At 36.8% G+C, this 23,504-nt stretch overlaps 2 protein-coding genes and 1 long non-coding RNA gene across 3 annotated transcripts; all 3 read left to right on the top strand.

The window, feature by feature from the left end:
* The first annotated feature begins 283 nt into the window (after positions 1-283).
* Positions 284-2,868, top strand: LOC104444832. Its single transcript, XR_005550849.1, has 3 exons — positions 284-365; positions 449-504; positions 2,642-2,868. It is a non-coding gene; the product is annotated as an uncharacterized LOC104444832 (long non-coding RNA).
* A 4,705-nt stretch (positions 2,869-7,573) lies between these two features.
* On the top strand, positions 7,574-14,528 carry LOC104444833. The gene is given in 4 exon segments (XM_010058588.3): positions 7,574-7,894; positions 11,569-12,069; positions 13,597-13,767; positions 13,770-14,528. Coding segments are annotated over 4 exon segments (1,182 nt in total). The 5' UTR covers positions 7,574-7,806; the 3' UTR covers positions 14,192-14,528.
* A 4,152-nt stretch (positions 14,529-18,680) lies between these two features.
* LOC104444834 (cytochrome b561 domain-containing protein At4g18260) lies at positions 18,681-22,813 on the top strand. Its single transcript, XM_010058589.3, has 4 exons — positions 18,681-19,233; positions 19,359-19,520; positions 20,683-20,831; positions 22,016-22,813. Exons 1-4 carry the CDS (start codon positions 19,114-19,116, stop codon positions 22,362-22,364), a joined length of 780 nt encoding a protein of 259 aa, XP_010056891.2. The 5' UTR covers positions 18,681-19,113; the 3' UTR covers positions 22,365-22,813.
* The last annotated feature ends 691 nt before the right edge of the window (positions 22,814-23,504 follow it).

Below are 23,504 nucleotides of genomic sequence, written 5' to 3'. Positions count from 1 at the left end.
TTATCCTAGAGAAATTTGGTGACGTAGATGTTTTTGCCATCTAAATCTTTGAAATGAATGGTCACCTCTACTGTGCGAAAAGCTTGGCTTATGCATTGTCTTTCGTGTGTAATCCATGGGCTTTTGAATTGCTCTCAAGTGCGACTGTTTATGGTTTCCTTCACAGACCTCTTTGCATATAGTCTTGGTTATGCGAGACTTGTCGTATGTTGTTTGTATCTTTTCAGATTGATCTTGTTCTTAACTTCTATACATCAAGACTCATGTCATATTTTTCTTTAGATTTCTGAAAGCAAGACATATGTGGGCTGAAATGATTCAATGGAGGTTTACCAGCAGAACTAGCTGCAAAGTTAGTGGTTAAGGTAATTCCCCATGCGATCTCTAAAATATGTGGAATGTTTATGACTTTTCTCACTTTTGTTATCATGCTTGTTCTACTATTCAGGAGGCAATACAACCAGCGAAATTGTTATCGGTGGAAAGGCTGAAAAGGGCTTTAAGGTACATATGAGCATACTTGAATTGAGAATTATAAATGTAGATCGCTCTTTCACCAACTAATTTTTTCAATCTCTTCTGCTTATATAAGGTTATTTGTCCTACCTTTTTCTATAGTTCTTATTTGTTTTGGTATGTTACTTCTTGAACATGGTTGTTTAATGTCTTTTATTTATTCTCATGGCTTTTTTTAATCTAATTTATTGATGACTTTAGACAACTTTTCAAATTTGTGAATCTAAAAAGGGTTTCTTTCTACTCAGGATAAGCCATTTGTAGATCTCCCTGTCAAGGCGGTATCATTTGCAAAGCCAAATATAAAATGATCGAATATTTAATTAGTGAATCTAGCGGTACAAATAGAATGTGGCTGATATATGTTGCATGGGAACACTTTAAAATGATAGAAAATAACCAAGATAAAGCCGAATGTCTATATTGTGGGGTTATTATTGGTTTTTCTACTACTCAAGAGACTAGTGGGTTGCATAATCATTTAGGTAGATGTAAGAATTATCCATATGCGAATATGGAGAAAAGGCAAAGAAGTGCCTCGAATGAACCTGTTGGGGTTGGTAGTTCTATTTCAGCTAGTCCTTGGAAATTTAATCAAGATGCTAGTTGAAAAGATTTAGCAGCGATGTTTATTATTGGTGAACTATCTTTTAAGTTTGTGGAACTAGAGGCATTTCGAAAATTTGTGAGTAGAATCCAGCCAAAGTTTTTGATCCCTTCAAGAAACACATTAAGGGAGGACTATTACAAGTTATATCCGGAGGAAAGAAGCAAATTGAAAAAATATTTTTCCGATATTTCTTCAAGGGATTGTCTTACGACTAACATGTGGATTTCATGTCAAAATCTAAGTTACATGTGTCTTACTGCTCACTTTGTAGACGTTGATTGGAAGTTTACAAAAGAAAATTTTGAATTTTTATCAAATCCCAGAACATTCGACTGAGATTATAGGGAAATGGGTTAAGAAATGCTTAACTAGTTGGGGGATCAAAGGCATTTTTTTCTATCACTGTTGATAATGCTAGCTCCAATGACTCGGGAGTTCAATATTTGAAGAAAAGACTTAACTCTTGGAATGCTTTGATATTATCAGGTGAGTTACTCCACGTGAGATATTGTGCTCGTATTTTCAATTTGATTGTGAGAGAATATTTGAAAGATATAGATGATTCCATTGTTATAATACGCTCAGTTGTCTATTATGTGAGATCTTCTCATTCGAGATTGCAATGATTTAAGGAGTGCATTCTGCTGGAAAATATTGATTCCAATAATATCTGATATTATTGTTTGAGCAATATCGCACTGGTACATGCCCCCAAAGCAATGTGAGATTAAAGGGGATAAGGACAGTGAACATTTCAATGTCTCCTGTGGTTGGTGCGAACATTATGACTGCAATGTATCTTAGCCAAATGGGACAATAATATGTGGAAGAAAAATCCGAATTAGATAAGTATTTGGAAAAAGGATGTGAACAGTATAGTTCCACATTTGATATATTAAATTGGTGGAAAGTCAATTCTTACAAATATCCTATCTTATCTTCTATTGCTCGAGATATTTTGGTCGTGCCCATCTCCACTGTAGCATCAGAGTTTGCATTCAGCACCGGAGGTTGAGCACTTGATGTATTTCATAGCTCCTTGACCCCAATGATAGTAGAGGCTCTTATATGTATTCAGGATTTGCTACAATCCGCACCACTTTCACAATCGATCGAGGAGGACTTAGAAGAACTTAAAAATTTCGAGTCAGGCGAGAAAAAAATAATCATGGAATATTTATATCTTTTAATATTACAATTGTTATTTCAATTCTTAAATTCATTGTAAATTTAATGCAGAGTTGTCATTTACGACCATCGACCTGAATTCAATAGCAATTTCTCTTGATGATTGACATATAAGAATTATCCATATTTATATCTTTCAATATTACAATTGATATTTCAATTCTCATTTTCATTGTGAATTTAATGCAGAGTTGTTATCTATGACCATGGACCTGAATTCAATAGCAATTTCTCTTGATGATTGACATGTAAGAATTATCCATATTTATATATTTCAATATTACAATTGATACTCCGATTCTCATATTCATTGTGAATTTAATGCAGAGTTGTACCCGGCTCAGGAAGTTTGGAGGGCCATTTTGCAATTTCATCTTGTTGATAGAGCCCCTGAAGATTGGGAGATAAAAGTTACCTGGGCTTGTTTTGTTTTTAGAGGAATGGCATTCCCCCAATTTTATAATGTAGAAACAAGATTGAACGTTTCAGCTATTGGTTGATTGGGAGCTTAAGCTTTTATTTTTGTCAAATGATAATTTAAAGTTTCAAAAAAAGCCTCAATCAAGTCTCAAGCTCATCTTTGATAGAATTACATAATTGGAAATGGCACGTGGCAAGTAGCCAAATATTCCACATGAAAGCCACATCGGATTTTCTACACTTCAATTTTACTAGTGGGAGCACACGATTTGATTGAGACTTCTTAAACAAATCTTGGTTGACCAAACCAAAACTTTGAAGAATGGAAGAAAAACCGGAAAATCTAAGATTTGTTTTAGCACTTACCAATATGTTATTCGGGAATGAGATAAAGTAAATATTTGTTGTCAATAGTTTTTTTTGACACTCATAAATTTTTTTAGTAATTTATCAATACGGAAATTTTTTTTTATTTTTTTCAATTGAACAATAGAATTGTCTCTTAGAGAATCATCAAGAGAGATTTTGTTAAGCAATTGTTTAAATTGGATATCATTATTTGGCCAATGCTTAAAAAATAAAATGAAGTATATAATCTAAATTGCAAAATCCTCAAAGCTTGAAGTGTAGTAACATATTGAATTTAGATTATTTTGAGTTAAACAAAAAAAAAAAAAACGAAAACCAAAGGTTGAAAAACAAAAACCGAAAAACCGAACCGAACCGAACCGAAATTTCTGTTCAGTTCGTATTCGGTTCGGGTCTCATTCGGTTCGATTCGGGAGATTTTTCTAACGGTTTGGTTCGGTTTAATTTTTTTTAAAAACCGAACCGAACCGAACCGTTGACACCCTTAGCGTGGATGCACCACCATCCCAAATATGGGCCTCCCTCAAGGTTTTGTTCTCAACACAATGGAAGCTTGTGTGAAATGCGTCACACAGAGTAGAGAACCTAAGTCTTATTAACTAGACCAATACTCCTCCTAAGCGATATGGGATATAGCCATGTACTTAGCCTTGCCCGTGTACTATCGGGCCGTTGCACTGGACCATCTCTCCATACTTCCCAAGTCTAGGTTGTCACACCGAGATTGATCATCCTTTGAATTTATTTCTTCAATAGATCATTGATCAATGTTTCTTAGGAAAGCATACCTTGCTTATAAAAGGATTGGTGCTAGTTGAGTAAGATCCAAGTTCTCAATCTTCGATTCCTCTTTATCCTTCTCAATAAGATCTCCCGTGTTTATACTGCACTCTTTATCATTTGGGTTTAGTATTTGCATTTGATCTAGTGTTCCCTTCTTTGTGAAACTATAGTCCATTGGATTTCAGGAGATCTTGTATTACATGCTTGAGTTTGAAGATATATTGGTTTTGTACCGTATTTCTCCAGAGTGGAAGGCACAAATTATATTCAAATTTGTACTTTCTCAAGTTAACAAGCAGGTAGTAAAGCAACAAGATTGTTGGCCAACAACACTAGCAAAAGATTCTCGCTGGTCATGGACAAAAGTGTGAATGTCCTTAGTTTCTAGCCACTTTAAATTTGGCCCAAGGGACGAGGGAAGTTTTGGAATTAAGTGTTTGTTGGATTATGTGTTGGGGGTTATATCAGTATTGGAGATTGGATCGGTATGGTTTTACGTGGCCAAACATGGATTAGGCCCGAATACGCGGCATGAACATTGTTGTCTTTATCTTTGTCTCTATGAGGTTGAAATGTTTTCTTGTCATTTTCTTTCAAAGTTATGGCTACATCAGTGATTTTACCATTCATCAAACTCTCACTCTAACAATGTTCTGAACATAAAAGTGTGTAGTTCCACCCCCGTCTACCGTGTTGAGTCACAAGCAACATCTCAGAAAGCACGAATGAACTACATGCAGGGAAACTTGCATGTGTGGTTCTAGCTGAACTTCAATTTTCTCTCTCACTCTCTCTCCCTCTCTCTCCCCCAATGATGACAAGGTCAACAAAGTTGAGGGATATGTGCGTCAGCTTGTGTGAGTAGTAGATAGGCATCAAGTGTTCGCAATAATGGTCATAATCTCCTTTCAAATAGAGGTGGATAAACCCACACAAACTTCTCTCTCCAACGCCAAGCACATTGTCTATTGCTCTTGTTGCTTTCCTTTGCCATTTTTCACAGGTCCATGTGACACGGTTTCTATATTGAATCTATACTACTTCAAGAAAGTGTTGGGGTGAGGTCAACCCAAGTTTCTATACTATTGGGATCCAATTGGCTGAACCGGGTGAGCATTGGTCCACTTAAATTTTCTTGGAATGTCTCTATAGTTAGCTTTTCATTCTAGTGATAGAATGTCATCTTTGCCCTATACAGCTTAAGATGGAAAAGTGGGAATCAAATACCTCTATACTTTGCAAATTTAGGTATTTTGAATTTCTTAGGGATTTTCATGTCAAATTCTATCTCTAAACCAATTAGCTTGGTGAATTCATTGGCCCATAAGGCTTAAATGGCCTTCATCTTTTCTTCCATTTTATCTAAACGCCTTTCATTAAGCTCTCTCTTCCTCTCTTCTTCCTCAAATGATGTAGAGGGACATTAAGCAAAATAGTGACTTCGACTTGCATGAGAAGCGGGTCTTCTTTACCTTACCTACCAAAAGAAAATGCGATTCAAACCCTCTGTCTTTCTAACATCACCTATGGAGTCACCAATCTATACAGCTAGAAGCATCTTAGTCCCTAGAATCTTCTCAAATTCTATGTTTGAGTAATACAAGGGATCAAAATTCAGTTATGAACTTAAATGCCAAATCAGAGTTTGCACCAATCCATTTAGGTAAACCTACATCGATTATACACTTAATAGATCTAAGGACCTACACACTCCTCAAAGCTTGTCTGGGACAAACGAGTCTACAGAATGTATATGAAGGGATTTGGACAAGTTTATTTCATCAGAAGCTTGGTTGAGTTCTATTTTTTGTTGAGAAAATTCGTACCAGATTTTGAAATTGACAAATTTTTTTAGTTCTAACGCTTATATTAGAATAGATTGATTATAAACATGTTTATGAGTTTCTGATTGAAGACTTCTTTCAAAGTCTATTTTATTCCAGAAACATATCCCACCTTGACAAGTCCAAATCAATATTGTGTTAAGGCCAGAACGAGAAAGAATCCATAATCAAACTTAATAAGGTTACAATACAGATTCAGAATGAAACTTAGATTGTAAGGATTTTCCTCGGAGAATGTCTAATAGCTAGTGCAGCATGGAGGACTATTTAAAAAGATCATTCGGTCAAGAAAAAGTAGGAACTTGAATCTAAAATTCCAAAGTCTGAAGTCATTCTCAATTACTTGTCTTCGTCTATAAGCATTTCAAATTGTGATCAAGAGAGAAAATACAAAAGAAAAAAAATGTCTTAATGAGATAGTGTGATCTAACATTAAAGGTGCGAATGGTAACGTTTACGTTTCTTTTTTGTTTGGAGAAAGAAACAAAAAAAAGTGTTTACATTCAGGAACAATTTTTGAACAAAAGAACGCGTTTGGTAACGTTTGTTACGGAAATAAAAAATGAATAGAAACACGTTTGGTAAATTTTATTCTTTTTTATTTATTTTAATTTTTTAAACATTTTTATTTTATTTTTCATTTTTCCTTTCTTTTTTCGGCCAATCCCCGCCTTCGGCGACCGAATGACGGGGCGGCCTCGCCCGGCCACGGCGAGGCTCGCGCCCCCGGCGAGGCTCGGCCTCGCCCGCGCCGGCGACAATCCGGCGAGGTCGCCGACCCTCGAGGGCATCGCCGGCCCTCGACGGCCGGTCGCCGGCCATGGCGAGGCCGGCGGACCGACGAAAGAAAAAGAAGAAAAAAAGAAGAAGAAAAGAAGAAGAGAAGAAGAAGAGAGAGAAGAGAAAAATGTTTCTTCATTTTTGTTTTCGAACAAGAAACAACAATTTGTTGTTTTTTTTTTTGTTCTTATTTTGTTTTGGAAACAAAAAAACAAAAAAAATGAAACGCAACCAATTGCGTTTTTTTTTTGTTCACTTTAACAAAATCCGTACAGAAGTGTTCCGAAACGTTTCTTTGGAACGTTTCCATGCACGCCCTAAGTATTTACACTCATAAGTGAAATTTGACTAGTAAGCTGTTGGTGTGGGAGAGTGAATGTACGCTTAATCTAAGTTGAACCATTATAAATTTCACAGGCAATCTTCTCCTCCTTGAACTATATTTATTTAGCTCTATTACACCCTTTTAAGTTATTGTAGAAGTTTGATGTTTTGCAAAACTAATTATGATCTTTTTCTAGATTTTGTTAGCAACTTATTTTATTTTATAATTATTTATCAATATTTCTTTTAAACACTTATTCACCGTTTCCAGGTGTTTGTACTAATTTTGTCACTTTAACATATTAGATGTGAATTTATGGCAATATTCATTGCTTGGATGATGCATTAGGCTTGACTTTCGGGTATCGCTTGCCCTAGGCCCGTTCATCGACCGCCTCTAATTAGGACCATGTTATATGGACTACCTATTTTATAATGATTCTCCCGTAGATTGCTTATAAACTCTCTCTTTTGTAAACAATCGATGATAGAGAAGAGCTCACGAGTGCTTTAATTTGTACGGGTACAAGGATCCGGCGGTGGGCGGGTCCCCCGCAAGGACACCGCAGAGAGACCACGGTTCCCAAAACACGCAAACCATTAAAGTCGACTTTTCCTTTTTTTATGCCAAAAAGTGGAGAAAGAGATAAACAATAATGTGGCACCAAAGATCAATCCTGGTTCCCACTGACAATGACCTTTTTCTCCTTTCACCATTACTCCTAATCTTGATTATAATTATTTAAATCTCCGAAACCCTCTGGTCTCCATTTATTTATGACCGAAAGCAAAATAAAGTTAATTCCAGAACAAAGTTGTCTTTTTCAAGTTAAGTGAAGACGATTGAACCAGAACCTTGGATAAAAGGACGCCTTCTCCCCCTCCTTTCTCCACTCCCACTCTTCCCCATTAAGCAACACGCTCCACTCCACTCCTTCAACACAGAAAAGAGAGAGAGAGAGAGAGTGAGTGATGGTTGGAACGTTGGAGAAAAGCAAATGGGTCTCGCTCTTACTCTGTCTCTTTACTCATCAGCTGGCTGGAACCGTGGCTGAAGATGGTACCCTCTCTCTCTCTCTCTCTCTCTCTCTCTCTACGCATTTCATCAATTTCTGAGATCTTTGCCTACCATGAATTACATTGCCATTGTGTTCTGTCGTGCGCCTGTTTGTTCCTCATTGTCTGATTCCTCTTTATGTCTGATTCTCATCGTGAGATTTGACGTTTTAGTGGCCATTCAGTCTTCCTTTGGTTCCACCCAATTCAGATATCTCTCTTCAATCCAGCTAATTGAACTGGGTTTCTTTCTGGAGTTGCATTCATCGTGATTTCTTGATGATTTTATGCTCACCGCTTGCATTTTTGCACGATTTCTCTATATTTATTTTTCTTGTGTTTTTTTTATTATCTTTTTCTTGGGAACAAGAGAGACATAAATGACTTTAAGAAAAATAAAGAAACAGGAATATGTGCCAGGTTGCGTTGGTATCCAAAGCCGGCTGGTCCTTTCATTTTTTATTTTGACATTTTCATCAGGAAAAGGAAAATGATTTTTTGAGTTTTTTTTTGTGAGTTTAATTATTATGGATGGTAGAAACTATTTCAGCAGGATTTACAAATAGAACGGCGTCGTTCCACGGCAAGAAAGCGCGGATGATGTGTCTTTATCACGCTCTCCCTCCTCTCTCTCTCTCTCTCTCTCTCTCTCTCCCCACTAGCTGTGCTCACTGTTTTTAATTCTAATTGTGACTAGGTAAATTGACATGGGCCCACAAATCATATTATATGTGTCTACCGGTGGGACCGACACCGAATTTGTTGAATTTATTTAAAAAAGAAAGATATTATTTTCACCATGTTCCAAGAAATTATTTTCTCAACAATCGCACCTGCTCTGTCTAAGCCTAACGTGTTCGCTAGGGTGCACTAATGTGACACTAGTAACATAGTCGACCCCATGCCCCCTATAAAGGATGGGAGGACCACCATGATTACTCGACCCACCATTAAGGTTCGCACGCATCGCATTTACTTCTGTACTCTCTTGGCATTGTCCTTAACAAAAACCAAGTTTTAGTAAATCTTTTGAGTGTATTTTTTTCCCAAAAAAGAAGAAGAAAAGAATACATCTTTTCGTATATTTTCATTTTCACTAGGCAATCTCTAATGGCTATTTGTCAAAGCGCACGTCGCTAGATCTCCTTTGGAGCACAAAATCGATGGAACGGGGAAAATCTGTGGAGGCACGTTCGCAATGCACCTTAAGCTCACCTAACAAATTCATTTATGCTTCCTTATATGATTAAGTGGTGAACTTTGGGTAAAAATAAAATGGTGAACTTTGTGTAAAAATAAACTGATGATTTAGGAATCATATGCATTGTCCTTAAGCTTTAAGCTATGAAATATCGGATGTGTGCTGTCAGCTGGCCTGAGTTCTACGTGCTAGTGAGCAAGTATAGACAAGCTTATTCTCTTCCTTGATTCGGATTGCTCGTCTAGGTCCAATCATTTGCCAATTGACAAACTTAAATAAGGGTTTTTGGCTCTTTTTTTGACTTGATTCGTGCTAGAGACTCTTTTGGTTGATTTAATGATCGATGATACACTACATTAACATATAGTGCATAAAAATAATATATAGTAGAATCGTTGTATGGTCTCACACGGGCATACATCAATCCCGTTGGATGATTACAGTTTGCGACATTTCTCCAATGGATGTGCATATGTACCAAATTACATTTAGAATTAGAAAAAATATATATTTTCTCCCTCTTCTCTCAAAAGTAAAAGAGAGGGAAAAGGGGCTTCCCGCCAAATAAGAGGCATCTTTTTCCCTTTCCACTGAATTGAGAGACCCAATGTGCTTTCCGCAAAGCATCATGGCATCCGATGATTTTGATCTTCTCTTTTTTCGTGTTTTTGAGGTGGTTCTTTCCACATTCTCATTATATTATTTAATATCCCCAAAAAATTCAACCTAGAGTATAGTAAACCGATGATGGTCCGTGATAAGGGCGAGCTGATTACCTTTCTGTCGGTCAAAGCGGGGTTTGACTATGAATAAGAAGAGTGGGGCCCAAATAGATAAGTGTACTCGGGTTGGGTCCCGCAGAGTTGACAGTGTGGCTCGTTCTGGAGCCCCGTTCCGGTCATTCAGCTCCCATCACATCACCGATTTTGTCGTATATCATCAGTTGGATGTTACCCTTTGTCAGTCTCCCAGCCTTTTCTTTTTTTGTTATTTAGTCTTCCGTTTTCCTTTTTTTCTCCTCATTTTCTGATAATATCTTTTATTGGGTTGCCTTAGTTTCGTGAAACTTTTACTTGGGTTGAATATGCATTGTGAATTCTTTAATTCATTTCTATAAGAACAAAACTCGCCAAAAAACATAAATTATACTTATGATACATTTGTCTTAAAGTTCTTTCTGTTCCACACAAATTTCAAATTTATTTTTGTATAATGGATCTACCTTCTGTCAAAGTTTTGTCGATAAAATCTACCTATGAAAAATTTCAAATTTATATTTATATGATATATTTACTTTTCGGCAAAATTCTATTTACATGATGCTCACATGACTTTAGTGAAATAAAAATGATGTTTTAATTATAAAAATCTTATAACGAAATCTTGATGGGTGAATATGTCACGTAGAATGAAGTTTTGAGGTTTTTTTATTTTTTTTTTTTTTTTTTATTGTTATGTTACGAGAAAATTTTATTGTAAATGTGTCATAATGAATATAGTTTGGAGTTTTTGATGTATAAAAAAAAAAATTCATGATAAATGAGAGTTTGGAGTTTTTGTGGTTTTTTAATATTTTATAAAATCAATTTTTTCAAATTTTGTGCCTTTTTAAATATTCCTTTTTTTATCCGAATGCAAGTTTGACATGTAACACTCTATATAATCTTCCATAATATTTTATAACTTAATTTTACTCAATCTTACATGCATGTCATGCATAGGTTGAAGATAAAAAGCAACCATGAAGTTTCCTTTGCTATCCCTTGAACATGATCTTACGATAACACAGCAGAAGCTGCGGGGGAATCTCATCATTTTTGTTTTTTTCATTGGATTTACTTGTAGTGTCATGGAGTACTACGCATTGTTTTTTGGTGTAAGTTGATGTGATCCGAATGTTTTAAACAGTGCCCACTTCTTTTGTCCCCTTGTTTGAGGAGAGCAGGCTGGTCTCGTGACCATCATAATAACTCCCTGACAATGAAATATTAGCTGCCCTCCTTCGTTTTTCTCATAGATTTTTGCTTCACGAATAAGTGGAATTCTTCTAGCTCCTTTTATTGATATTTTTGTTGCATTTGATAATTAAATTGGAACCCCCATTCTACATAAGGCGAGTGTCGAATTTTCTTCGTTAAAATAAATCAACATGAGCATATCATTAGCTAATATAATTTGCATAACACCACTAGAATGCTTTTTTTTCTTATGTACTTATATTTTTGCTGCTGGAGCAAGCTCGTCTGCAAATTTAATCAAGAAATACAAGAAATATGTTCATTTCATCGAATTCTCTAACTCTTTCCAATCTATGCTCAGTTTCATTTTGATGAAATTTCAACCAAATACCAATTTTATCTTAATTTGGTGAATAGCTATACTGGTTGTGACGGAAAATAAGGGTATTAATGTTTGTGTTGATGTACAATAGAACTGCTACTATCACTTGCTCATTGCTTTTGGTCGATTTCGTCCAGGCCTGGTCACAAATGGCGACTTCGAGACACCCCCGTCGGGCGGCTTTGCAAGTGACGGGCTGTCGGCCGGCGCAGCAGCTATCCCTGGGTGGAAGACGAATGGCACCGTTGAGCTGGTGGAGTCGGGGCAGAAGCAGGGCGGGATGATCCTCATTGTGCCGGAGGGCACGCACGCGGCGAGGCTGGGCAACGATGCCGAGATCAGCCAGGAGCTGACGGTGGAGAAGGGGTCGATTTACTCGGTCACGTTCAGCGCGGCGCGCACTTGCGCGCAGCTGGAGTCGTTGAACGTGTCAGTCCCGCCATCGGCGTCGCAGACCATCGACCTGCAGACGCTGTACAGCGTGCAGGGGTGGGACCCGTACGCATGGGCCTTCGAGGCTTTGGACGACAAGGTGACGCTGGCATTCAGGAACCCCGGGATGGAGGACGACCCAACGTGTGGGCCCATCATCGACGACATTGCGATCAAGAAGCTTTTCACTCCCGATCAGCCTAAAGGTAAAAAAAACTTTGTTACTTATTTTCTTGCACTGGGTCCATGCACGCACTGGATTCATTTGATGGTCAATCCGTGGGCCCTGAATGGAGAAATTTGGGCCGTTGCTTAGGAATGCTCAAAATCTAGTACAGTAAATTTCAAAATCTAGTACGGTGAATTCTTTTTCTGTCTACAACCTTTTCCTTTTCTTGGGCAAAGATCTTTTGCTTTTGAAACTACCAACAACAAAAAGGAAATAGGAAAAGAGAAAACAAAAGAACATGTTTTTGAGGGTTCCCACGATTTTAAGATCATTAATGCTCAATGCACAGGATATAATACTAAACTAAAACTAGGCACTTGCTTTAATGCGAAAATAACTTGATCTGTCAATGCTTGTTCCTACTATGAAGCAACCAAAGATTATTGCCATTTTCTTTCCTCTTTACAATATCAAACTAGGCACAGGATATAATAGATCACATGTTCGTTTTTATCGATAGTTGAGGCTCAGTCATGATTTTCCTAGATGTGATCTAAGTGTGTGACATGCGTATGCCAATGTATTCAGTGAATTATTATTTTTTCTTGAAAAGCAGAAACCAAATATAATGATATTTTTTTGAGGATGATGAAAGCTCACTTAAGGAGGTGAATTTTGGGGGCATAATTTGAATTTTAGGATGAGAAGCCACGATTTTCCATGACTAACTCTGCATTGAATTTTGTCCTTGCTCTTTCCATGAATTTTGTCCTCTGAAGTAGGGCAAGTAGCATTTAGTCGTTTGTCCCCCTTGTTTGTTCGGTCCATTATTCCTCTGAATGAAAGTTCCACACTGTGCAATTAATTTTTCATCGAACTCTCTCGAATTGTTTCTTGCCCTTGGTCACTAAAGGGAAGGACAATCGTTTCCAGATGAAGCACTACAAATGAATAGTGACCAAGGCATGCTTGCATGAAGAGGCACTGCTGTCGTCTTTGCTTTAGGAATAGAATGTCATTTACCGGGTCTTGTGAGTTTGTTGTAACATTTCATCCTATTTTCAACGATATCATCAAACTTATGTTCCTCATCATCCCAAGTGGCATCTACAGAAAAGGAGGGAATGATGTGCTCCGTCCCATGGGTATTGATCATAGAGCATTTATTTTTTTTCTTGGTAGATATGCGAAGATCATGCTTATCTTAGGGTAGGAAAACTCATGTTTCTGTTGACAGAGCGAGTTGTTTCAGTTTTCAGGTTTTTTCAATTGATACGCCTTAAGTTTAAACAGAAGTCCTTCACTGGAAGTCCTCAGTCTTTTGATCATTAAATGATTTAGCCGAACAGATGACAACTTTTTTTCCCCTGATATTCATAAAAAATGTTTTATGAAGACTGAAAAGAAAAATTTAAGTTTCTCTAATCCTGAGTCCTAGAAATGGGTTGCCGTTCCTCTTTTTACTACACATTGCACATCCTGATTTGATATTGTGAAGCATACAAAGGACATGTAGTCGCCCACATTCATGGCGCAGTATAATTTGTTGTCCTGTTGCTTGCAGATAATGCTGTGATAAATGGTGACCTAGAAGAAGGTCCGTGGATGTTCCGGAACACATCTCTCGGGGTGTTACTCCCCACCAACCTTGACGAGGATACCTCTTCCCTACCTGGCTGGAACGTTGAGTCCAACCGTGCTGTACGTTACATCGACATCTACCATTTCTCAGTTCCCAAGGAAAGCGAGCTATCGAGCTCCTTTCGGGAAAGGAAGGTATAATCTCCCAAATGGTCGAGACGAAGCCCGAGAAAGATTACACCTTATCGTTCGCCTTGGGCCATGCTGGTGACAAGTGCAAACAGCCGCTTGCCGTGATGGCACATGCCGGGGATCAAGCCGAGAACATCCATTACACCCCGAATTCGAACTCGACATTCCAAACCGCGAGTGTTAACTTCACAGCCAAGGCCGAGAGGACACGAATCGCGTTCTACAGCGTGTACTACAACACGAGGAGCGATGACATGAGCTCGCTTTGTGGGCCCGTTGTTGACGATGTGCGGGTGTGGTTTTCGCGGGCCGGCAGGAATGCGAATACTGGATTCCTTTTGCCTGCGGCGCTTGGATGGTGGGTGCTTCTTCTGATCTTTGCTTAAGTTTGATTGGGTAGTTTGCGGCGGGTGAACTCGCGGCGATGGCTGGTAAAGGTAATGCGGGGTTTTGGTGAAACCGAATTCCCCGGTTTAAATGTTGTATGCGAGTATCTTTGTCTAAGTTATGCAGGTAACACGTATTACGATACTCTTCAGCAGAGCCTAGAGCTCGAGCAGTGATAGGACTCGGTTTTGCTATGCGTTGGCTGGTTGCTCTTCCTATGTTGATGACTGAAATTGCAAGCTGAGATCATTGTGAATTTTTGCAGTGTCCCTCTTTCTTTAAATCGAGCTTTGTATCCATGTTTACTTTAGTCATCAAAATCATGTTTACTTTAGTCATCAAAATCGCTTTAATGATTGACCAAATCAAGAAGACGTGACTACCCAACGAGCATCATAATCTTTTCGTCTTCTTAAAAATTACTAGTCGAACATGATGCAGCTGATGATTGCGGGGACTCCCCCTTGCTAAAGGGTGAGAATGAGATAAGCTTTAGTTCGGTGCTTGTCTTTAAAGGCTTGTGGATCCCGCGGGCGTGCATATAATATGGAGTAACCAAAACAAAATAAGAAAGATATGGATGAATTGATCGTTTATGCGAAACTTTTTTCACGATTGATTTTTTTTTTTAACGGAAATGGAAGAAAAGTATTAGGAACTTTCAATGCTGATTTTTAGTGTTGATGATCCTAAGTGCTGACACAGTAAGAACAAAAGGTTAGTTTGATGATAATTGAAAATTGATACCCGAATATCATTGTAGAACAATAATAATTTATTGGTAGGGTTAGTAACATATTCGGTAGGATTCTCGTTGGCATTTATTTATTATTTTCTGCTGAATAAATTAGACCCCTGGTTACTTACCACTTTAAGGGAATTTTTGAATTGATGGAGTCTTCGGAATTAAATTCTAATTGAATTATCAAACGAGCTTTATTGACAAATGGGATGGGGTGTAGAAGGTGCTTTAGTACCAAGTGTTTACTTGTGTAGTTGTCTTGGGCCTAGAATTGTGTCCAAGATACCATTTTAATTATGATATAACTTTACCCAGCCTTATTAATATGGTTGACTTTATACAGTATCTGGACATGCTCAAGGATCGTAGTACTTACAACGAATCTGCAATGTAATAAAGCTACATTTCCTATTCCACAGTCACCAACCGTAAATATAAAATGTAAATAGGAAATTTTGTATGCGTATATCTTTTGTTTTCTATCGCACTGTATTTTCCTTTTGCATATCTTTACTCCTTTATACATATTCCACTGGCACTCAAAAATCAACCATGGACATTGACTGAGCCAAAGGGAAGATTTTAGATCAAGATGAATCAAGGCAAACCGGAATGATCAATGGAAGATTAGTAGTTGCGTGCACTCGCCACGACAAGGAGTTAGACTTGTCATTGACTGCGCCGGATCAATAAGGGCAAAGACGACTCAGTCAGCAAAGGCTTTGGCGAGGTTTTGGATGGCAATAAGTATGAAAAGGAGATTCAGAATAAGAAGGACATACACAAACACTTGATGAACAAGATTTTTACTTCTGTTAATATCCTTTAATTCCTTACTATTTATTTCCAGTAATTTTCAGCATTTTATTTATAGCCACTCCTATTGTTCTTTTACTTTGTCAATCAAACAACTGCTCTTGCTCTTTGAAAAATATAAATGTTTTCATTAATGAATTTATTGGATCAATGTACAACTCAATCATCAAATTATTGTTTCTTTCTCGATGGGCGTTTGTCGATATTGAAGCATATAAGGACTCGTGAGTCAAGATGAGGCAAGATAATTTCTATTGTCAAATCGACTATTCAAGGAGAGCCAATGTCGGCCCACATATATCTACACTCTTTTTAAAGTTTTTGACCATTTTATTTTACAAACTATATTAGCTAGTGGCACTAAAATCACAAGTATGAGGACTTACTAGAACCGACTAATTAAGGGGGGGGAACCGAGAAAGAGAAGCATCATTTGGCTCACCTCTCATCGGTGCTGCTTTTCAATGACCATCATCATTGAAACGAAGAAATCAAGTTCTGCTCTCATTGGGACGTGGGGACCAAAGCCACTTTGTTTTGATCACAACATTCCACGTCTCCAACCCCCTAAAGCGCACTATTCATCTTTTTGCCGGCCCACATGTCGCATGCCATGATTGCATTTTGGGACCTTTGGACAAACAGTGTTTCTCGTATCGGACAAAGGTCATAGGGGCATGTGAAGAACCAGTGACTTTGGGATATTAGCTGTCTTTCAAGAGTATTTTTGTTTTATCTCAGGGGCCATCACAATCATCCATCAAACATGAAAACATATCGGGAATAAAAATGTATTTGTTTTGAAGAAAATTTGTAATAACACTTTTCGAGTTAGAATATATATATATATATATATATATATATATTAATTTTAAGTAGTTATATTTTCTTTAATCATAAATGATTTTACATTGACTAATTATTTTTAGATATATATATATATATATTAATTTTAAGTAGTTATATTTTCTTTAATCATAAATGATTTTACATTGACTAATTATTTTTAGTAAATCAAAAGCATTAAAATTCTAAAAACTAATTCGTCAAAATTATTTCACTCAAACAAACAACACACATATGTATCTTCGCTCAAAAAAAGAAAAAAGAACAGCACATCCTAAGGCTTAGTTCAAATAATTATTTGAAATAATTAGTTAATGAAAAATATTTCATTACCTCCAATAATTTATATCTAAATACTTTCATAAGCAATGAGTTTTTTTTTCATTCATTTTTGAAGAGATTATTTTTAAGGAAATATTTTTTAAATAATTTATTTTCTGCAAAATAGATGCATCGAAGTGAAAATGAGATCAATGTTATCTTGAGTCCTTGGCAATACTAAATGTGATGATGGGCTGAATCTTGGAACTTGAAATCATGTTTTTTTTTTTTTTTTTTTGTGTTGGTTTAATGTGTCTAAACAAATGTTTACAGAACAAATTTAGTCATCCTCGAGATGCCAGAGTAGAAGGATATGAATCATCTTTTTAGTTCTAAATTATCCTTTTTGGCGACTATGATTCTGAACCGTTTAGCATAGAATGGAGTAGGCATCCAAAATCAAATCAATCTTCTGAAAGAAAAATGCGAATATGACAAGGTGTATATATGTACACACACAAAGCGATGATGAATACTAATGTTTTTTTGTTCTCTTATGAATACAAATGTTGACTCTAAGAATTATGAATACTCAATCTATTCGATAAATTTCAACAATTATCTTATTCAAATTGTAATCAACTTCATCTTGCAAGTCATCTCAGTAAAACCCGCATGATGATTGCAAACATCGCGATTCAATAGGATCTTGACGCTCTGATGAAACTTATGTCGCTCCCCACAGATTTAAAGGACAAAAGGGGACGAACAAAAGCATAGGGGCCCCTCATATCCACCCACTCAGATTGAAGATCCGAGGCCCTTTTCTTCCCCATCTTTTCATACGTAGAGAGCATGATAATGGGTGTCTTTACTTCGATGATTATGACACGGGATGACTGGTGACCATGATGGATCTCTTGTCGTCATAGGACCTATTAGCTTATATTTAATAACCTCTTGATTTCATGTTTACTAAAAATAATTTAGCAAAAAAATATATTTATGAAATATATATTAGCTCTGCGTTAGTTAAGAATATTTCCTCCGACCAAAAAACATCAAAGTTCAGAATGTTCCAAATATTTTATAGGTAACGTAGGTTATAAATTTTGTGTCCATTATAGTTTATTTACATTTTTATGGGACTGACCAATGTGGAAAGTAAACTAGTTCATTTGCATAATTGTTTATGCCATCACCCAAATCAGTATCTTTCTGCCCTTTGTTTTTCGATTTATAAAGTTGGAAGGTATTAAATATGACTCACTTATTTAAGTATCCGATTACACTGCTACATTATTTAATATACAAGATGAAGAAAAATGACATTAAAGACTGAATCATGTAATTGACCTGGACCTTATTTGTTTTGGGGAAAAAGATCATCGGTAGTTGCAATTTGAGAAGTTTGTAATTATAAAATCCTTAGTTTCTCCTTCTCTCCTCTCTTTAGTGCCCTACCCCTATTGTGTATTGCCACAGCACAATCAGCACCATCGCCTAATCAGCCGTCGGTCAGGCACCTCAGTCGCCACAGGCAGGCACCTTGCCGCTGCCGCCGTCGCCGCCTCCATGGAAAATACCATACTCCTCGGAGAGCTCAAAAGATGGTGTGGCATGACCGGGACAAACACTTATATGTTCTCTGGATTCTAAGATTGATTTATAGCGTTGGTTGGTATTGAGTAACCAACTTCACCCGTTTCGAAGGAAAAAGAAACTAAAGATCAGTGTTAAAGCGCATAGTTTACATTTGCCGGATCAATAGTGACTCTGTATGCCGTATGCAACTACAATGAAATACCCGATTTTTCAACGCCCATCCATTCAAACTTTGACTCTCTTCCTTCCACTACACTTTGCCTGCAAAGTCTTTTCATAGACGACAAAAAGAGTTGAAAAAGTTTTTCCAAAGGTCCAATGCCAAGCTCCACACACCACAGAAAAGCTAGCTTCACGGAATACACTACATTACCATTTTCCTCTATTCTTCTCTCTCCATAATCTTCTTGGATACGCCAACCGACCACCATTAAACTCCCATATGCTTGTATATACTCATAATAATCAATGATCACAGAATATATATATATATCCTCCAGAAGTTGGAGGACTCACATGCGCTTTCTGCAACCAGCCACTTTCTTCCCCAGTATAAACTGATGGGCTTCATCTTCATCACAATCCTCAAAAGCTGAACCCAGAGAGAGAGAGAGAGAGAGAGAGAGAGAGAGAGAGAGAGATTACTCTAAGATGCTGGCAGTCTTAGCAATTCCCGCATGTCAAGCTCTTCTTCTTCCCTTGGCCGCTGATCAACCCGGCGAGGCCAATCAAATTCAAGGCCACAAGAACGTGCGCCAAAATCTTCACAAGGTACGTACTTTTCGATTGTGTATGCGTTGGTTTGAGCTGGCCCCTTTAATTCCCTGCAACCTCTGATCTTCCAGGGATTAAATTCGATCGCAGTTCCTGTGCTTGATTGTTTCTTCTTTTTGTAGATGAATGCGAAGATAAACAAGGAGATAGCGGTGCACGGACTTCTGCTTTGGTCATCAATGGGCTTCTTAATGCCTCTTGGAATACTCGTAATACGATTGTCCATTAGAGAGGAAAACCGCGCACGGGCCAAAGCGTTCTTTTTCCTTCATGTCATCTTGCAGGTAACATATCTTTCATTAAGCCGCATTATCATCATTCTACATGTCATTAAGATATTATGGTGAGTGATTTGTGTAGAACAAGAATGCTTTCGTGAAAAAACAACGTAAAAGAAAAGTTGTTGGAGGACATAAAAATGCTTTCAGTTGCATAGAATAGGATCGTAGGGTCTTAAAGACTGTTGATTTGTGTGTGGACATGACAACCACCAAGGAGGTCTCAAATGATTCTAATCATTGTGTCTATGCTTCTTTTTCAGTGTTTTTTTCAATTCTCTTTAATTGTGGAAAACTTTTATTGATTCCTTGTAAGCCATTCTCCAATAATGAGTGCTTGAATTACAAGAAATACTATTGGAGATGAATAAACTCGCAGCGGTGACACATACAATATTACTCCTACTTTCCATAAGGAAAAAAAAATCCATTTTCGTCACTGATTTTCACTAAAGTTGCGACTCCATGAATGATCAGTACAAATCCATAGATGATATATTCAAAGGGAAGCTACATGTGCTACTAAAAAAAAAAATCATAACTAAAACACTCATTTTGAAAAGGTAAACTTTGAGAACATAAAAAATTATATTATAATATTTAAATATTAAATCACTTATTTATTTAACAGATAAAAACTTATTAACAATTGGTAACGATCCCATGAAAAATGAAATGATATCAAAGTAATAAATCACTAGTTCAAATCTTTCAAACCTCTCATTTATCTTTCTTCTTATATCTCTCCATGCTTAGTATAAGGTCAAATTTCTGAATAAGCGTGAGGAGAATTACTATAACATTTAAATATTAAATTACATCTTTATCTAATAATTTGAGTTTTTAAAATAATCGGTATTGATCCCACAAAATTTGCCATACCCCGTGAATTTCATAAACTAAAAAAGACACAAGCAAAAAGTTAGGGCTAATGATCCAAACATATAAGACAATTTACATTTGATGCTGCATGAACATGTGTCATGTACCTAATTCACTTGTAAAATCCGTCTTTTAACATATGTATCACCAAGCTAGTTCAGGAGAACACAAGAAGATTCTACTTCTCAGGTTCTTCATGCAAACGTTTTCGCTCTATTTTCTTTATTTTATGTCTCGCCTATAAAAATTTCGCTCTATTTTCTTTCTTTTAAGTTTTATTTGACAGGTACTCTCACTACTCCTCGCCACATCTGGAGCTATACTATCAATCAAAACCTTCGAAAATTCATTCGACAACCATCATCAGAGAATAGGCCTCATTCTCTATGTAGCCATCTGGGTACAAGCCTTGACTGGACTTCTGAGGCCCCGTAGGTAAATATACTTTCTCTCATAATAATACGATGAAAACTGTTGGGATGATTAACAAATTTAATTTTCATTAAACACATGATTTCTCGATCTGACAAAGGCAATCTATTCGACTATGAAATAATTTTATGTGCTAATCAAATAATTAAACACTCGAATTTTGATCAATCTCCGTTTTTTGACTAGCTAATTACCTGTTAATATAGATGTGATCTTAGCCAGAATAGTCCCAGGTTTTTCCCCCTGTACGTTTTTTGTGCAAGTGAAGAACATTCTTTGCACCATCTGGAAACGGGAAAGCTAATCCTTCCAACTTTCTCTAATACAATATAAAGTAACATAAAAATAATTTTTGTTTTACGTTTAAGAATATTAGAAAAATTAATTGAGATTAAATTTGTCAACCCTTGTACAAATTTTTAAACGTTTCGCCCTAAAAATGAGTCAAATTATAGTGCAAGAAGTCAAAGTTAAGAGTAGAAGTCAGCCACGAGCAAAAAGAGTCACTTATTTTACTTCAATTTTCATCAAAAAGGCACTTAATTTTAGCTTTCAGTTTTCCCTAAGGTCATTGATAAGTTACTAAATATTATGTAGAAATGTAATAGAGTCCTTGACCTTTTAATCAATACAATTAAGTCTGATATCTTTGCTAAAATGTACGGTCCATTCCCCTGTCTTTAAATTGGAATAATCAATCCTAAATCTATGTTGAGAAATACAATTTAATGCTGCCATGCATGCAATTTTTAGTGCCATCTATGAAAAAGACGAATTGCACAATTTGAAAAATGTTTAAGATTAAAATGAACATAAAAAGTTGTATTAGTCTCGCATTTATTGGCCAAAAAAAAAAAAAAAAATTCTCTTTTCATGAAAAGGGGTCTTCCTTTTATGGTCTCCATGAGAATGGATCCTTTGGTCGTAAGATATCGTAACTCTTTATATTTTTTTCAGAATTTCTAAATCATATGACATACCATATAAAAGTTTATAAGATTTATGATAAATAGATGATATTACTTTTTGCTCGATGTTCATAAAGGGATTGCAGTCTTGCAGATCCATCTCGGGGACTTTTATAAACTTCCCCATCCCAATTATCATATAAAGCAGTCTGGGATTCCTTTTAATCTTTTGCTAGCATCCTTTACTAATACTTTTTTTCCGCCATGGAATCAACGGAGGGGGACCAAAAGGAGAAGCACTTGGTACTTCTTGCATTGGATTCTCGGAACAGCCGTTTCCCTTCTGGGGATCATCAACGTCTACACAGGCGTAATTGCCTTTCACAACAAGACATCAAGAGCCACGTGGGTGTGGAACATCCTCTTCACCGCTCAAGTCTCTCTAATCGCCTTCTTGTATCTCTTCATAGACAAATGGGACTACATGCGAAGACAAGGCGTGAACTCCGGCGACGAGCCGACCACGCCGTCGGCTAACAATCTAACGAGCTCGCAAATCGAGAGCCGCAAGGAGTTGGTGCTCCTACCATGTTCGAAACAAAATGCTCTCAAGAACTTGTTCGATTAGTCTACACGCTGACATAATCTGAACTATTGAGTCCGGCGGATTTTACGTGAAATCCATCGGATTCGATAGTTAAAATCTATATAGATCCATATATTGGCACATTTTTCTTTCTCTTGTTTGATTTTTCTTTTTCTTTTTTCTTTTGGTTTTTGGGAGCATCCACCCTAAGTTCTTCTCTTTGATTGTTTGCTCTCTACAATAGTAAATTATTTTAAGGCTTGAACTCCTAGAGACTCTCTTCAAAGTTCCAAAAATAGCACGAGTACGACTCATTTGCATATTACGATACACATCAATCCTTGGAAGCAGAGGAACAATTTATTCAAGGGTTTTTGTGTGTTGGGTGAATTCACATGAATCGGATCCGTGCAACATGTGGTCCTATGTATGATATTTGTTTGAATAAGGGAATTCAATAGGAGCAAAGCACGTCATGGTGTATCTGTACATATTTGAGATATTCTTCTGTATTGGTTCCTAATTTGTGTTTAGAGATTTTCTTTCTTGTGGATAATCGTGAGTTCAGATGTGGTAATTAGCGGAAGGCGTGTGCGACGATGAAGCAATCAGAATATTAGCATGTGTCATAATAACTGAATTTGAGTGATACTTTTTACAAGCTATGATGAGATGCTTGACGTGGAAAGGTATTTGCTAAATAAGATAGCAAATCAAAAGAGCTATATGATTTTATATATCTGTTATGTTCTCTCTCTGAGCTATTTTGCATGGTCTATGAATTATGCGGATCAATACAATCTCATACCAGTCATTATGTAAATCCCATAATGGGAACGGTAGCGCCTCGCCATTTACGACCTCGTAATCTACAATATTTTAAAAGAAACATCTTTTACTTTCGAGTGATCGACATCGAAATATGAAATGAATAATGCAATTTCGGAAATTTGTCCCACAGAGTCTTTCCTCCAGGGTGCGCTACCGGTATTCAAGTTGAATTGTTTTAAAATTTGCCGCTAATCATTTCCTAGGTCAATTGACAACTTTTAATCCTAGGTGTTGGGAGGAAGTCGACTAATCATCTATAGATCTTCCAAAAAAGTTTTAAATCTATTGTATTCATACTAATTGTTTTAAAATTAAATCGAATTAATTTAGTCTTAAACATTTTTACATTGG

Source organism: Eucalyptus grandis, chromosome 5 (genome assembly GCF_016545825.1).
Source record: "Eucalyptus grandis isolate ANBG69807.140 chromosome 5, ASM1654582v1, whole genome shotgun sequence".
NCBI lineage: Eukaryota > Viridiplantae > Streptophyta > Magnoliopsida > Myrtales > Myrtaceae > Eucalyptus > Eucalyptus grandis.
The sequence above is the reverse complement of the archived record's forward strand: the minus strand, read 5'-3'. Positions and strand labels throughout refer to the sequence as shown.

What these genes read in the sequence shown, in the direction of transcription:
- LOC104444834 (XM_010058589.3), top strand. Translation starts at nt 19,114, where the DNA reads ATGCTGGCAGTCTTAGCAATTCCCGCATGTCAAGCTCTTCTTCTTCCC. An exon ending in TGCGCCAAAATCTTCACAAG is followed by an intron (nt 19,234 to 19,358) that starts GTACGTACTTTT and finishes TTCTTTTTGTAG; the next exon opens with ATGAATGCGAAGATAAACAA. An exon ending in GGACTTCTGAGGCCCCGTAG is followed by an intron (nt 20,832 to 22,015) that starts GTAAATATACTT and finishes GAATCAACGGAG; the next exon opens with GGGGACCAAAAGGAGAAGCA.